The sequence below is a fragment of the Cnephaeus nilssonii genome, assembly GCF_951640355.1.
Source record: "Cnephaeus nilssonii genome assembly, chromosome: 10".
NCBI lineage: Eukaryota > Metazoa > Chordata > Mammalia > Chiroptera > Vespertilionidae > Cnephaeus > Cnephaeus nilssonii.
In genome coordinates, this window is record NC_137081.1 from 73,426,388 (window position 1) to 73,443,493 (window position 17,106).

The following is a 17,106-nucleotide window of genomic DNA, read 5'->3' on the forward strand; positions in this document are numbered from 1 at the left end:
ATTCCACACTACGAGTATTCCCCAGTAAAATTTTATTTTTTTAGAAGAAATCCATTTGAGGTTTCAGTGTTTGCCTCATGTATTTTTTTAAGATTTGAGAAACGAATATATACATATTTGTTTACATATATGATCTGAGCCAAATTCCCCATTCTCATCATAACTAAGGAATGACATTGATAATGTGCCATTTCAGAGTCCTTCCTGCTACCTCTGATTAAGAAAAGCTATACTGCCGGACCGGTTTGGCTCAATGGATAGAGCGTCGGCCTGCGGACTCAAGGGTCCCAGGTTCGATTCCGGTCAAGGGCATGTACCATAGTTGCGGGCACATCCCCAGTAGGGGGTGTGCAAGAGGCAGCTGATCGATGTTTCTCTCTCATCGATGTTTCTAACTCTCTATCCCTCTCTCTTTCCTCTCTGTAAAAAATCAATAAAATATATTAAAAAAAAAGAAGAAGAAGAAAAGCTATACTCTCCAGATGCAGTTACAGGCACTAGATTTATCCACCCACTTGTAATAACCAAAATCAAACGAAACCAAAAAACATGAGACAAAATACATGAAACAATAGTTTTCATGACAAAATATAAGTTTATATTTTCAAATAAACACAAAATAGACCAATTAATTCTGAATAAGTAGTAACAACTTTATTTTAACGCAAAGTGCTGAAATGCCAAAAATATTTTCAGCAACAAGATACCAAAAGTATGTATCTCATCAACATGAGCTGATTAAAAATGAGGCTGAAAAGTTCGATATAAGTCTTTATACATTTGAAACTTGAAAATCAATTTCCCTCAGAACTAATATTTAAATAACTTTAGCAGAATTTTATCTTCAAAAGTGGGACTCACTTAAGTTTTATCTTCATTCTAAAAACCTGAATGCACAATTAAGTGGGTTACAGTATACAATGATAAACTCTAACAGAAAAAATTTAAATATAAGAATTCCTTTTCAAACATTAAGTCCACATACTGCAAGCAGAAAACATGGTGTGATGATTTAATTCCTAGTGAAAAGGAAGTCTTGCATATGGTAGGCACTCTATATTTATTCAAATGGACCTAAAATTTACATCATTTCATGAACACTTAAATAAAGTAGAGCTCATAATCTGTATAAAAGAGGTTTGCAAAATACTCTTGTGTGAAAGTGCTGTCTTTATAATCTGAAAACACTAAAACCCACCCGCCCACCTTATTTTGCAAGAATATATTGAATATTTTTATTTTATTCAACAAAGAGCATGGAAGTCCAACTTGGAATAATTCAATACTTGAAGTATACTTGGCTATGAAAAAAGCTTGTGAATTTAACGAAACAACTTACTGAAGTCCCCAGTGTTATATTTTAGTAACACTGGGTAGCATCTATGATTCACAATTTTATAAAGAATTCTGCTTAGGTTTTAAAATTTATGCACAAAACTTAAATGGGTAAGTAAATTAGTAATTATACTTTTGGCAATTTAAGCTCTAACTTAGGTATAGTTTTTTAAAAGCCAATAATGTTCATGACAACATTTTAAGAGATCATTAATATTTTAAACTTAATTTTAGAATTAATGATGTCCTAAAAAGGCACTGTTTGTCATGCAATAAATTAGTCACACTTTTGAGAATTATAATTTCCTCTATCAATCAACTGTCCCAAGTAAAGCACATTTAAATGATATATTTCAACTAACTTGAACTTTCAATGTTTAACTGAGTCCTATTTTTAGAAATTCACTCTTTTGAATATATCACACACAAGTCCAAGTGAAAACAAGTACATGTACACTCACGCACACACATGCACGCAAGCGTGCACACAGATGCCTAAATAACCACATAATACATGCAAGGTTCTCCAATTACTATTTTAAGACAATGACACACGAATATTCAAGGAGGTAACAATGGCAGCCATAATATTATGGCACCTTCATATTTGTGCTCCAAATACCAATACACATTAAAATTCAAAAACAAAAAAGGCACAAATATAGTGTTTCCCTATCTGAAGCTAAAGAACAGTTTTCCAATGTTTACTTTTGTATTTATGTAATGTTTAAAACCAGTCACTATTTTTTAAAAAAAGTTCTGTTTAGATGACAAAAGAGAAACAGGAGCAGGCTGATAATCAAAAGGCAAGACTGCTCTGGACAGAATCAGTGCCTACTGAAAACAACGAATTTTAATAACAAAAAAAGGCTATTAGAGCACTTATTTCAGAATACATTAACAGTTTTCTATCACAGCCTCAAGAACCCACACAATACCAAAAATATACATAATAAATAAAAAAAATAAATCAGCTACCATATGGTTCTGTTAGTATAAAGGTAGGCATTATATTATCTGAAAAGTGGACATTTCTACAAACATGGATCTTCTTACAGCACAGTGTTTGACGTTTCTGGTACAAAATGTACTACCAAACTAAAATAATACTTATAATAAAAACCTTAAGATTTGCAATAAACATGAAAACAAGTGAGGGAAATCTGAAATGTTCATTATATGGTATTAGTGAAGTCACTATAGTTAGAAATGTAGATTCAAGCAGTGAATTAATTCACAATGTGCCTTTGTGCATTTGATATACATGGGTATACCAGCATTTTTTTTTTTATATATGACAACAAAATTCTATAGCCTGAGGAAGGAGTTTTTTTTTTTTTTTTTATAAGACCCAGGCAAAATTTAAATTAAAATCTTAGTATATATGTATGTGGGCATGTATTTTTTTAAATTGTACATTGCAAATTTAATGAATTCAATCTTATGGCGAAGTTAAGAAAGTGAATTTCTGCTTACTCTAGCAGTGATGGAGTCCATTAATATGTAAGAATCTTTCTTCTATCCCAAGGTATTCTTCCAATTTAAAACTTAAGTTAACATAACAAAGACTCAATGAAATTACAAAGAGCAAAATGAAGATATCTGAAGAAATAAGATCTTTCAAACTCGTTAGTTATGGACAACAAATGCGTATTTGAAAGTGTTGTTCAATGTAAATGTGAATCACTCTTGATATATTAGAATTGCTCAGTGAGAATCTAACAAAGAAATAACAAAAAAAAACTATTTTAAGACCTCAGGCTTAATTATTTTCCTTTTGTACTACATTAAAAAACTAAATAAACAAATTATACAAATTTTAATCTGGAGAATAGTTATGTATGCAAATATACAGGTATGTGCATTTTTTTCCAGTGACACACTTTTCCCCTTGTGGTCCAACATCAATCTTGCCTAAGAAGCATGCTGTCCCTATTTCAGGAAACCAGATGTAGAACAGACCTCCACTGTGAACAGCTATCCAACACTGAGCATGTGTATGTGTTTAAAGCTGAAATTCATTTATAATAAAGAACTGGCCCATGAAAAGCAGTTTATAAATAGTTTATCCTGTTCACATTATTCAGAATTTCAGTATCATCCACAATGTTAGTACAGTAACTGAAACAGAAAGGAAAACACTAAGGGGATGGGGAAGGTTCAGAATGTGGCCTGACAAGTTTCTGAGGGTTCTCTCCTTTAGTCTGCAAATAATATCAGTTTGTTGTTTTTAGGAGAGCAGACCGTCCAGGATTCACGTATTGTTCAGATGCCTTCTCCAATGTGTGATAAAAAAAAGAGTGAATTTAATGATGATTAACTGAAATGGAAACCAATTTAACTATAATGAAGGATATCTTTATCTATTATATCACAAACAGCCAGTTACCTCCATCTGTCTTAAAAAATTATTTCAAAAGTTAAGACACAATTAACTATACCTTATTAATTCCCTCAAAAGCAAAAAAATATATGTACCATTCAGCATACAAAAGTTACACATTAAAAGTGCATATATCTCTCTCTTAATTGGCCCACTCATTGAATTTACATTTGGTCATCCTTACTTTTAACATGTACAGAATTCTTCATATAAATGTAGGCCACTATAAATTAAAAAAAAAATTAATTCAGCACAAAACATGCTTTCTTCTTATTGAAATCTTATCCTCAATCAGTTTTCAATAATTGTAAACTTGGATAAACCCACAAAGAAACACAAGCAAAGGTTTGTTATGCTTCTTAGTTTTCTAGACAGTTAACATATAAACATCACACAAATTCTACTAAAAATCTGGGCCAACTCATTGCATAATTGCCCCTGAAATGAAAATAAATTAGAACTGAAGCAGTGTATTGCCATAACTTACCTTGAAGGTAAGCAGGTTCTCCTGTATTTATAGAACTCAGACTGGAGACAATAACAGTTATCTCCAATACAAGTGCTTTTAAGAAACTAGTCTTAAACTTTGAGATAGCATAGCACAAACCCTAGAAAATTAATTTTGCTTTTCTGAAGCTAATGGAAGATCCTTTTGAAACTTAATATCTTCAGTTGTCAATATTACTGCATTATGGAGCTAGTGCAATCCTGCATAGCCTTGGTCAAAATGACAAGGCACAATAAAAAAATTAAAGTATCATATGAACAAGAGAAGTCACTGGAGATAATTTAAGGCCTTGAAGTGAATTAGAGTATAGTCAGTCTAATTTAAAGCTGAAGAATAAACCATAAATTATCCACCTGAAATGCAAGCCATACGCTTTTTCAGCTTCTGTTCTGTGGACAAGACAACAGAAACAACTCTTGCTTATGGTTTGTCTATTAGAATCCTTCTGGACCTGGAGGAATAAAAGTCAATTCCATTTTTCTACAGTTCATGGAAGATTTCAGGACTGTTTTAGCCTTTTGCGTGGAATGCCAAACTGTGGACACTGTGCAGATGCTAGTGCTCGGAAGGCTTCTGCTACTAAATGAGGGTGAGACTGAATCATGGACTTCCACCCTGATGTTTCCATTATGTCCGTTGCTTGGCTGAAAAATAAAATTAAGAGATGTTTGTTAAAGAATACTTTTCAAAATGCATTGTTGTATTGTCCATTTTTTTAATTTACGGATTTCAAAATGTTTTGAATACTCTGTCTCTGTATGTATTTAAACCACTTGAATTCATTAAAATATCATTCACAAAATACCATAGTAGTATTTCTGTAACAACTGAAACTATTCGAATTTTCTGGAAATTCTATTATCCTGAAACATGTGTCACTTGTCCCCATAGTTTCATTCCCATTGTTACCATTTCTGAAGTGGCTCTTTCCAAGAGCTCTTTCTCTGGCTTACACTCAAGTTTTTTTCTAGAGTTGCAACTTTTACCGTCTACTCTTTTAACATTCATTATCCATCCTATCTCATCCATTCTTCACAATTTTAGCTATCATATTCAATGGTGACAACTACTGATTTGCTAGATCCCAAGTCTCCTACAAGGTTCATTCCCAACCACTTGTTCTCTTTACTTGGATGTGTTTCAAGTTCTATAAATTCAGCATTGTTAGATAAGAACTCAACATATCTCCCCTAACCCCAAATTCTTCCTCTGTCATTTCCAGTCAGCTAATGCTTCCACCATCATCCAGTGATTCAAGTCAGAAACCTGGTTATCATCCTAGACCCTTTCCTTTCCAATCAATCATCAAAGCTCTGATGATTAATAAAAACACAAACCTGGATCGGGCCCTGCCCTAGGCTGAAATCTTTTACTGGATTAATCTTTGAGTAATGTCTTAAAAAGCCCTTAATGTTAATTTATATGGCTTCCCAGGATCTTATCCCTGCCTGCTTTCTCCAGCTTCTTCTCATAACCTCTCTCTCACTCTATACTGTTGTTTCTTATCACCTAATCTTTGCATACCTGATTCCCTTTTTCTGGGATACACTTTTCCACCTCTTCCCTCTTTTTTACCAAGGTACCTCCTACTAATGCTTTAGGTCTTTATTTATACAATTCCTTGAAGGCTTTCTCTGACACCTAGATTAGGTTAGGTTCTTTTGCTATATGCTCGGATGGGTACGCTATACTTTACCTATCATCACACTTTATTTCAAATACTTGTTTAATTACCATTTATCTCCTGCTAAACCACAGACTGGGAAGCAGGGAAAACATTTATCATATTCTTGATATTGAGCACAGTGCCTTGGGCCATATTTACTGAATAAATATAAATACCTATAAAATGAATGATTACTGCCTTTAGGCTTCGGTACTATAAGTTATCCTTTCTGTCTGCAATGCCTGTTATTTCCTTTTTAGTTCCTCTAATTCCTTTTCATATTTTAAGGCACATCTGAAATCTCCAGTAAGCCATCCCTAAACTTCCAGCACATGCCTTCTTTTATCACACTGCTTACGATATTATAAAAAAACTAGAGGCCCAGTGCACGAAATTCGTGCGGGGGGGGTAGGGGGGGTGTCCTTCAGCCTGGCCTGAGCTCTCTCGCAGTCCAGGACCCCTAGTGGGGATATCCGCCTAACAACTTTGGCCCGATCCCCATCGGGCCTAAGCTGGCAGTCAAACATCCCTCTCGCAGTCCAGGGCTCTCAGAGTCTGGGACCCCTCGCTCCTTACCACCTGCCTGCAGAGGAGGTGGGAAAGGCTCCTGCCACTGCCACTGCGCTCGCTAGCCGGAAGCCGGGCTCGCTGCTCCTTAGCACTGCTGCAGAGGCAGGAGAGGCTTCCACCACTGCCGCTGCGCTCACCAGCTGTGAGCCCGGCTTCTGGCTGAGCGGCGGTCCCCTGTGGGAGCGCACTGACCACCAGGGGGCAGCTCCTGCATTGAGTGTCTACCCCCTGGTGGTCAGTGCGCATCATAGCGACCGTTTATTCTAGTCTTTCCGCCATAATGGTTGCTTAGACTTTTATTATATAGATAACATATTCATGTATTTGTTTCTTTCATTAAATTTCCATCTAAATATAAATGACATATTCATATATTTCTTTTATTAGACAAATTTCTCAAGAATAGGGACTTTTCCTCATAACTGTTTTTAAAGGCAGTACATTAGCATGGTGTTTGAGTCATAATAGATACAAGGTACATGTATGTTAAACTAAACAGTAGGTAATAATAAAACTACCTTATTTGCCTGACATCAGAGTATCAATGTGTTTATAATTTCAACTATAGTTGTTTAGAATCACACAGATATCTCTTAATATACCTGACATTTTCACTTAATTAACAAATATTTACTGAAGGTCTGTACATACAACAGCTTCTTCAGGGGATATTAAAATACTCTGGTATTTTTTGACATTGAAAAAGTTATACAATGTAAAATATTTTCTTAGCAGAATAAACTAGAGTTTGTAAGTGGCTAAGTACAAAGGATCATAAAATTGTCATTTGTTGCATATACATTATGTTTTAAATTTAAACTGATTTTTGTCTAGATCACATACCATAATGATAACATATTATCACATTGATCAATATTCAGAAAAACCAATAAACTAAAAGTAATCACTTATTTTTACTTTCAGATAAGAGAACTCACAAACTGATAGAAATTCAGTTAACTTCACACATAGCAAAACAAATTAAAACAATAGGAAATAGTTAAGTAAAAAAACATTCATTTTATTGTCTCTAACACTGACTTCTCCGACTTTCTTTTATCCACTTGTCTTTTTTGACATACTTATATCAACTTTTGATAACTTGCAAAAATGGAATTTAAGGGTTTACAAGCAAAAACGAATCAAACGATGCAACTTTCAACCTATCAACTCTTTATCCTTTTTTATTTTGAATAATTATAAAGAATAAAAAATGCTCCCTAAAAATGAGAGAAGAAAACAAAGAAAGGAATAATAAGTTCTAATATTCAGAAAGTCTGGGCTTAGAAAAGATATAAGAACTATGCTACCTCTTACAGTTTTACCAGGAAAAGTAAAGATCAAATTACTCCCATTTTTAGAATATTAGGCAGCTGGCTTAATAAAGCATTCAATGCAATGTACTTGGCTAACCTAAGAAGCAATGGGTTAGCATTCAAATGTGAAGATAATTAGGGCAAATATGAAGGGTACATTCCTCAGAGAATAAAGTGAACATTTTCCATATTCTTACAAATGCTTTCTGAAGGGACAGGAAAAGGATCTCCAGTAGCCACTGAAATACCTGGACTCAGCTACATTCTATGTGAACATATGTGCTTAAGAAATTAGGGCATTCATCTCAGTTCACATTAGCAGCTGATCTTCAAGGGGACATAGCCTCAAGAATCCACTAAGTTAGTCAATTTTTTTTTTTTAAATAACCAGTTTACTCCATATAACTAATATCTGGATTCCTACTTATTGTAGATGAACAAAAGGCCTATGCAAACAATTCTATGTAGGCAGATCAACTTTAAGTCAGAAAGTGATGTCATCTTACTTGCTGTTCCAGTTTTTCCCATCTTTACACCCAAGCTGTCGAAGTACACTGCACCTGCATTGAAGATTTAAACACACTTAAAAAGGTCCGGTGAAAAACGTTGAAGGTGTCAAGCCGCTGAAATACAAGCATAGCTTACCTATTAATAAAGTCTATGGCTTGTGCTTTCAACTGTTCTGCACTGTGCAAATCTGCAAGGACAAGGGTATCAGCAACATTTTCCACTGAGAGGTTACTACACAAAGCTTCTTCACACAGGACCTTCAGCCGTTCCAGTGCATACTATTCAAAAGGAAAACATAACCATTAAACATTTATTGAAAATAGTAAGTTTTAAATACATGATAGTTGGATTTAGGAAATAAAGTTAAAACACATTATACTTTGAACTAAGGGTATTTTAAAAGTCTCTAAATTATTTTTAACCTAATATGAAGAAAATATTAATGAATATATTAAAGAGAAAGACCAATTTTCTTTAGGAAATTTCAATTTCTATAAGTGTAAAATAGTAAATATTTTAAAAATAGGGTTTTATTCTTAAAAAACACACCTTATTACTCAATACTTCTAATGAGTACAGTTCTCTTCTCTATTATTATGAACATGAGTGTACCAACCAGTATACTCACTGCATGTGTCACAATCCAATCTTAAAGAATGAATTACAAAGCTAAAGAAATCATATTCATAACCACTAAAAATCTTTAGTGTATATGTTATAACATCTTTAGTAGCTTTACTGAGGACTAATTAACATACAATAAACTACACTTATTAAAGTTTATACTTTGATAAGTTTGTAGACATATAATCACCATTAAATCAAGATAGTGAACATATTAATCATCCCAAGTTTCCTCCTACACCTTTGTAATCCTTCTCTTTCACCCCATCTCAAGCCAACACCTCATATGCTTTCTACTGCTAAAATTTCGTCCACTAAGTATAATTATTTTGAGATTCACGCGTGTTGTTGCCTGTGCATCAAAAGGTTAATGCTTTTTATTGCTGAATAATATTCCATTGTATATAAACACACCACAATTTGTTTATCCATTCATCTGTTAATGAACATTTGGGTGCTTCCAGTTTTTAGCTATTACAAAGAAAGCTTCTATAAACCTTCATATATGTCATTATATGGGCATATGCTTTCTTTTCTCTTGGATAAAAACCTGAAAGTGGGTTCATTGGGTCATATGGCAAGTGTAAAATGTTTTAAGAAACAGCCAGTCTTTCAAAATGGTTGTACCACTTTATATTCCCATCAGCAGTGTATGACAGTCCTAATTCTTCCACAGCTTTGGTCTGTGTAATTTCTAGTTATTATGATATGTGTGTAAAAGAATCTTGTGATAATTTTAATTTACATTTCTCTAATGGCTAATGATGTTGAGCATTTCTGACATTGATTGACATTATTTTGGAAAAAGGCTGTTCAAATATTTTCTATTTTTAGAAATAACATTGCTTTTTTTAAAACTGAGTTTTAAGAGTTCTTTATATAATCTGAAATGAAAGTCCTTTATCAGATATCTTCTGAATAAAAGTCATTCATCAAATATATACTGTGCAAATATTTTCTCGCAATCTTTTACTAGTCTTTTTGTTTTCCTGTGACTTTTGCAGAAAGAAGTTTTAAATTGTATTGAAGTCCAATTATCAAATTTTTATTTTATGTAGTACTAGGAGCCCAGTGCACGAATTCATGCACCTTGAAAGGAACTGTGGGCCGCGAGGCTGCGGTGGGCACAAGGGTGGGTCTCAGTGCATCCTCCCCGCCCCCGCCCGGCCCCTCCTGCCATGGCCCCAAGTCCCCTGTCTGCTGGCAGCTCTGCTCCCACTGCCACCGCTCCCATGTGCTGATGGCGCCAGCCCCACTCACACCCATTGACGGCGCGCAGTGCTTGGGGCTAGCGCTGGCTGCAGGTGCGAGTGGGGCTGGCACTGGCAGTGGGTGCGAGAGGTGGCTGCTGGCCCTGATCGCCCCTCAGGAGCAGGGGGAGGTGGAGAAGCCCTGAGGGGTGATCGGGGCCTGCAGCTGCCACTCACTCCCACTGATGGCGCTGAGTGATTGGGCCTGGTGCCAGGCGCTGGCAGCAGGTGCGAGCAGCGGCTCCAGTGACAGCAGCGGGTGCAAGCGGGGCCAGTGCCAGAAATTTTAATAATATTCAGACTTCCGGTCCATAAACAAGATTTATCTATTTACTAGAAGCCCGGTGCACGAAATTCGTGCACAGCGGGGGGTTGTCCCTCAGCCCAGCCTGTACCCTCTCCAATCTGGGACTCCTGGAGGGATGTCTGGTGGGATCGGGCCTAAACGGGCAGTCGGACATCCCTCTCACAATCCAGGACTGCTGGCTCCCAATTGCTTGCATGCCTGCCTTCCTGATTGCCCCTAACCGCTTCTGCCTGCCAGCCTGATCACCCCCTAACCACTCCGCTGCCAGCCTGTTTGCCCCCAAATTCCCTCCTCTGCCAGCCTGGTCACCCCTAACTGCCCTCTCCTGCAGGGTTGATCACCTCCAACTGCCCTCCCTTGCAAGCCTGGTCCCTCTCAACTTCCCTCCCTTGCAGGCCTGGTCCCTCACAACTGCCCTCCCTTGCAGGCCGGGTGCCTCCCAACTGCCCTCTCCTGCTGGCCATCTTGTGTCCACATGGGGGCAGGATCTTTGACCACATGGGGGCAGCTATATTGTGTGTTGCAGTGATGATCAATCTGTATATTAGTCTTTTATTAGATAGGATAGAGGCCCTGGTATCTGGAATTTATTTTCCTTCTACAATTGAAACTTTGTAGCCTGGAGCAGAGCCAAGCGTGCTGTTCCCTCTGGGGCGGCAGCCATTTCTGTGGCAGTTAATTCACCTTCTACAATGGAAACTTTGTAGCCTTAAGCGGGTGAGTCCGGCCAGGGTGTGCGGAAAGGTTTGCTTCCCCTGTTGCCGCCGGCAACCCTGGCCTGCTCTCTCAAGCTCCATTCTACCGCCATTTCTGTTTGAATTTGTTTACCTTCTATAATTGAAACTTTGTAGCTTGAGTGGAGGCTTAGGCCTGCAACGGCTATGGAAAGCTTGGCTTACTCTGTTACCTGGGAAACCTTGCTCTCTGTGGCTGTAGCCATCTTGGATTGGGGTTAATTTGCATACTCGCCCTGATTGGCTGGTGGGCGTGGCTTATGTAGCAGAGTGATGGTTAATTTGCATATTACCATTTTATTAGAGAGGATTTTGGCCTGCCTGCACTTAACTTAGAAATTAATTGTAATTTTCTGTATACATATCTTGAACATTTTTTGTCTATGTATTTATTTATGCCTATGTATTTAATATAGTTAATGCTAATGTAAATAGCATTTTTAATTTAAATTTTTATTGAGATAGTTATAGATTCACGTTCAGTTATACGACATAATAGATTCTATATACATTTGGCTCAGTTCCCCTCAATGTTAACATTCCACAAAACAAGTATAATAATACTTTACATATATATATAAATACACACACACACACACACACACACACACACATATACATTCATATATGCATATACATGGATGAAAGTCGCATGACAATACTTTTGGAGAAAGCTCCTAATGTGCACTGAGGATTGAAAACTACTGGCTTTAAGATTTTTTGGCATTTTTGCACTGTTTCCCTACATTAAAAAAATCACCATCATAAAAGAGCATAAAATTATCATTATTTTCTCTTACTACACTATTAAATTAAAAAATCAACCTATAAATACAGAGAATTGAATTAGTCAATATAAAAATTTTTTAATTATATATGCTATTGTGTGTGTTCTTATAAAACAGTAAAGATACACTAAAACTATTGAGTTTATAATTTAATCTCCCATAAAAAATTTACTTCCTTCCATATAAAGATATTTTTGTCTTATTGATTAAAAAAAATCTCTCTTCCCTATTTATCCCATTGTATGCTATTTTTTAATACGCTCAAGAGCCACCTACAAATAGTATAAATTAATCCAGTATTTCAAATTATTTGGGGGTTTCATTTGATGAAAGTGTCTAGATATATCTGAAGCTTGAGGACATTTTTCAGCTCTTTAAGACCTAATTACTTACTTTGTCTGCAGCTGCCAACAAGTTGTCAGCCATTTTGTCAAGGTTTGGTGCTTTCCCTGTGTAAATGAATCTCATCATTTCTTTAAAAACCTCGGGGTCTACATCGTTTATTTCCACTCGATTCTGTTATTGAAAACAAAACAAAAGAGTTATACTTAAAGAACACAGACACGCAAACAAACCAAGCAGAAACTCTGACAGTAATTTAAAAGCCCCAAATCTGTACAACTCAAATATAGATTATTTTAAAATTTATCTTCAGTAAGCTACACAGGCAAAGTGAAGCACGCAGATCTAAGAGGAAAGTATATGAACCAAAGACTACCATGTAGAAATATAAATCTAATTTCTTAATTTAAAAGAGTAAAACAAAAATCTGGAGGCCAAACAAAATACATCTGCATGCAGTTTCTGACCTCTATCTTAGAAAAAGATGTCTATTAAGTTTTTCTTTGCAGAATTCCTAATTGTAATACAATGCCTAAAATCCTGTAACCACCTTTAAGCAAAAGAATGGCCAGGTATCTTACCTAATAATAGACAAACATGTAAATTGACTGCACCTCCACTATGCCCACAGCCAATCAGAGTGAGTATGCAAATTAGAAGGCCAAAGATGGCGCCTGCCCAGCTGCTCCAGGCGCAGAGTGGCCAGGCGGGAGGGCGGGGGTGGGGGGTGAGGGGGGGGCGAAGGGATCTACAGGAGCAGAGTGCCAAAGTGAAGACAAGAAGATGAAGATGACAGACTCTGGCCAGAGTCTGCAGCGAAGACGGCAGACTCTGGTCGGAGTCTGCAGTGAAGACGAAGATGGCACACTCCAGCCGGAGAGTCTGCAGCAAAGATGAAGACGGCAGTCTGCAGCGAAGATGGCAGACTCCGGCCGAAGTCTACAGCGAAGCAGCAAAGACGAACCAGCCGGAGTCTGCAGCGAAGATGAAGATGGCAGACTCTGGCCTGAGTCTGCAGCAAAGATGAAGAAGGCAGACTCTGGCCGGAGCGAAGGCCTGGGTCCTGGGAGCCGGAGGAAAACCGGTGCTGGAAGCCAAGGGAAGGAAGGCCTATTGCACAAATCTCTTCGTGCAACGGGCCTCTAGTATGAGATAATTCCAGAGCACCCATTACACCTCAGAACTCTCCCTTTTGCAAAATGGCATGTACTATTATCTACTGGCACCTCACCACTTTGCTTAACACATGCTCAAGTCCAAAGAGGACTAGTCCCTTTTTTTATTCCTGTATCTTTGTAAATTTGGTTTCTCTCCTGGGATTAATCAAGCTAAATATCAAACAGTAAACAATAGTAAACTTTTCTGAACCTTTGCTGACAATAGCACTTGACACATCATTGATGTAGCTTACTTGGAAGTGATCAGAAAGTTGATCATAGTACCTGCCCAGACCAACAATCAAAGGAAAGAAAGCAGCTATTTTGTTGCAGCCTCTAGTTCTACAGAAAGAATAAAGCTGAGCCCACATAAACCCTGGAGTTGTCCAACTGGAGCACTAAGGATCATTCACATGTAATGCAACCAGCATACAATCAACCTCTGATCTTTAATCTGGCATTTCAAGATGACAGGTGACAGAGAAACACCTGGGAAAAACCAAATAGGTATTATTTTGAGTACAGCTAATTTATAATAATGTAATTTATGCCATTTTTTGTAAATCTAATAAATAGCAACTTATTTTAGTGGTTAAAACGTAGGCATTATTTTTGCTCTAGAAAACAAATTCCAAAAGCAACCCATAAAATCTAGAAAGGAGAAATATACTTCTTTTTTTAAATATGTTTTTATTGCTTTTTAGAGAGAGAGGGAGATAGAGAAATAGAAACATTGATGAGAGAGAGAGAGACGTTGATTGGCTGCCTCCTGCCCATCCCCTACTGGGGGTCTAGCCCACAACCTAGGCATGTGCCCTGACCAGGAATTGAACCAGGAACCTCTTGGTTCATGGACTGATGCTCAATCACTGACCCACACCGGCTGGGCAAGAAATATACTTCTTAACCAGAGAACTCCCAAATAGCTATGGCCAAGAACAGTCCTTTGATAACTACCCTTTTGGATAAGAACTACCTACTTATTTTTCTACCAAATGGGCACCCAAATAGCTATTATTTGGAATATTCATCCACTTGAGGTTACATTGACTGTTCTGCTAGAGAACCCATTTTTCCCATTTTTCTATTTTTTTACTAAAATCATAGTATAACAATTGAGAACATGCACTGTTACTTTTAAAATATACAGTCCACTATTCTACTTTTGCACCAATTTATTGTTAACCCTTAAACTATGGTTACCTTTTTGCTTTCTTCCATTTCATGTTCAAACATTGCATTAAAAACTGGGGATCGAGCTGTAACAAGATTAAGCATCATTATTTAATGCACACATTTATAAGAGAAATGTACTATATTACCCAAAAGTAGAAAGTACCTGCAAGTACAGATTTATGAGCTCTAAATTCGTGTCCTCTCACAAAAAAACTGCAATCTGTAAATCTTGTGTTTTCCCAGAGATTACCTAAATCTTCTGCTAGTCGACATTCAGGAACCTTCAAAGTATTTGTATTAGTATGCCCTGATATATTTACTGAATCTTGGACCACACTCACCTAATAAAAAAGGGACAGTAAGAAAAACACTTTTACAATTTAATATCAATAATTAGTTACTAAGACTATACTTAAATTTCTTATCATTAAAATTATTTGAATAAGTAAATGCATTCCTGCTAAAGATGCTAATACCTGATAATTGAATTTAAGGATACAGTTTAAAGGTTGTAAAACTACAGTCTAGGATATGCAATTTGGGAAGTATTTTAAGTGCTATTCCTACATGTTTCAACTCTGGTAAAACTGATTTAAATATATAGTTAAATTGATTTAAATTTTAAAGTATAAGAATTCTCACAAAAGCAACTGTAGTTATTAAAAGTTCATGGGATCTTTTATTTTAAAAAAATCAACATTAAGAATACAAATATGATTTAGTTTGATTTTCAGACCTTTTATTTACCTAATTAACTAATCAATAAAAACGGATATAATTTCAATATTGCTTTTATACAAACTCAAATATAAAATATGGATTAAATTATTTCTCAATGAAGATGACCACTGTCTACTGAATATAATCTTAAAACACTATTAAGTCTTATACCCCACTTTAAAAGAATTCTACTATAAGAAATTTCAAATTACATTTAATAAATTGAAGAAAATACTACCTCAACAAGTAAAGAATATGTTTTAGAGTAAATAAATCATTTTTTACAAAAGTGCTATGTTAGTTAGCCATTGTTTTTAAACTTCTAAGTTTTGTGGTCATTTCTTTTTTTTTTTAAATCCTCACCCGAGGATATTTTTTCCATTGATTTCCAGAGAGAGAGATGAAAGGGAGGGAAGACAAAGAGAGAAACATCAATGTAAGAGAAACACATTGATTGGCTGCCTCCCCCACATGCCCCTTACTGGGGCTGGGATCCTGCAACTGAGGTATGTACCCTTGGCCGGAAATTGAACCTCCTATGACCCTTCTGTCTACGGGCCAACACTCTAACCACTGAGCGACCGGCCAGAGCTGTGATCATTTCTTATGCAGCAATAGATACCTATGTTTATTTGAAAACATTTCATGTGGCTTTTATTAAATAAGAATAGGTATAATAAATAAGGACACATATAAATACAGTAAACTATGTAGAAAATGTAAATTACAAATAGGTAAATTGGACCAAACTACTAACATGCTAACACATAAAGTATAATAATAATTCAGTATAAGATATCTGGAGAATATTAAATCTCAGAAGTTCTTATTCATCTAGATCAGGTGTCCTCAAACCACGGCCCGCGGGCCACATGCGGGTGTTTTTGCCGTTTTGTTTTTTTTACTTCAAAATAAGGTATGTGCAGTGTGCATAGGAATTTGTTCATAGTTTTTTTTAAACTATAGTCCGGCCCTCCAACGGTCTGAGGGACAGTGAACTGGCCCCCTGTTTAAAAAGTTTGAGGACCCCTGATCTAGATGTATAAACATGTATCTCACTTAGGTGAATGGGCACTTGTAAAGAAAAATTTTATTGAGGTATTTTTAATTAATCATTTTGTCTTTCCAACTTGCATTATTAACCTTTTGGAATCATGTGTCATAGAAAACATCTAATCAATCACCTTATTTGGTAAAAGTTTTCAAAGTGAGAGCAAGAGAAGGTAACCAAAGTGTCCTAAATCACACTGCTAGTCAGTATCAGAGGGAGAGTAGACCTATATTCCCAGATTCCATTTTTTCAGCACACTTTACACTGCACAATATTTCTTTAGATATATGTTTTTTAAATTAGTCGTACTACTTTAGTGCAATTATGATTCAAAAAAGGATTTATCACAACAGTCTTATGAGATGCTTTCCTAAATACAAGTGCCAAAATATTGTGTATAAGATTCTCCTAGTCTATTAAGTTTTTAATTATCCAAATAGTTTCTAAAATTCTAATAACTACAAAATAGAAAAAAGGATAATCAATCTTTACTTGATTGCCCTGTTACACCATTAACTTAATGATACATAAACCAAATATGTTGGTGCTAATACTCAGGATTTAGTTAGGGATCAGTTTTTTATCACAGTATTTATTTGTTCATAGAAAACATTTCTTTGAGATTTCTAGACAGCAGGAACTGCATTAGTTCAATTACTTGCATAAAGT

At 36.1% G+C, this 17,106-nt stretch overlaps 1 protein-coding gene across 2 annotated transcripts in view; it reads right to left on the minus strand.

Moving 5' to 3' along the window:
• Positions 1-628: 628 nt before the first annotated feature.
• Positions 629-17,106, minus strand: part of SPOPL (speckle type BTB/POZ protein like) — a 59,713-nt gene continuing 43,235 nt past the window's right edge. The window contains exons 6-11 of one of the 2 annotated variants that reach the window (XM_079782593.1): positions 14,917-15,007; positions 14,694-14,749; positions 12,385-12,507; positions 8,424-8,566; positions 8,285-8,338; positions 629-4,870 (exon numbers count right to left, since the gene is read on the minus strand). In XM_079782593.1, coding sequence (XP_079638719.1) covers positions 4,726-4,870; positions 8,285-8,338; positions 8,424-8,566; positions 12,385-12,507; positions 14,694-14,749; positions 14,917-15,007 — 612 coding nt within the window. In that variant the 3' untranslated portion in view covers positions 629-4,725. Of the gene's footprint in view, positions 4,871-8,284; positions 8,339-8,423; positions 8,567-12,384; positions 12,508-14,693; positions 14,750-14,829; positions 15,008-17,106 lie in introns of both variants that reach the window. The other variant, XM_079782592.1, reaches the window with a different exon arrangement.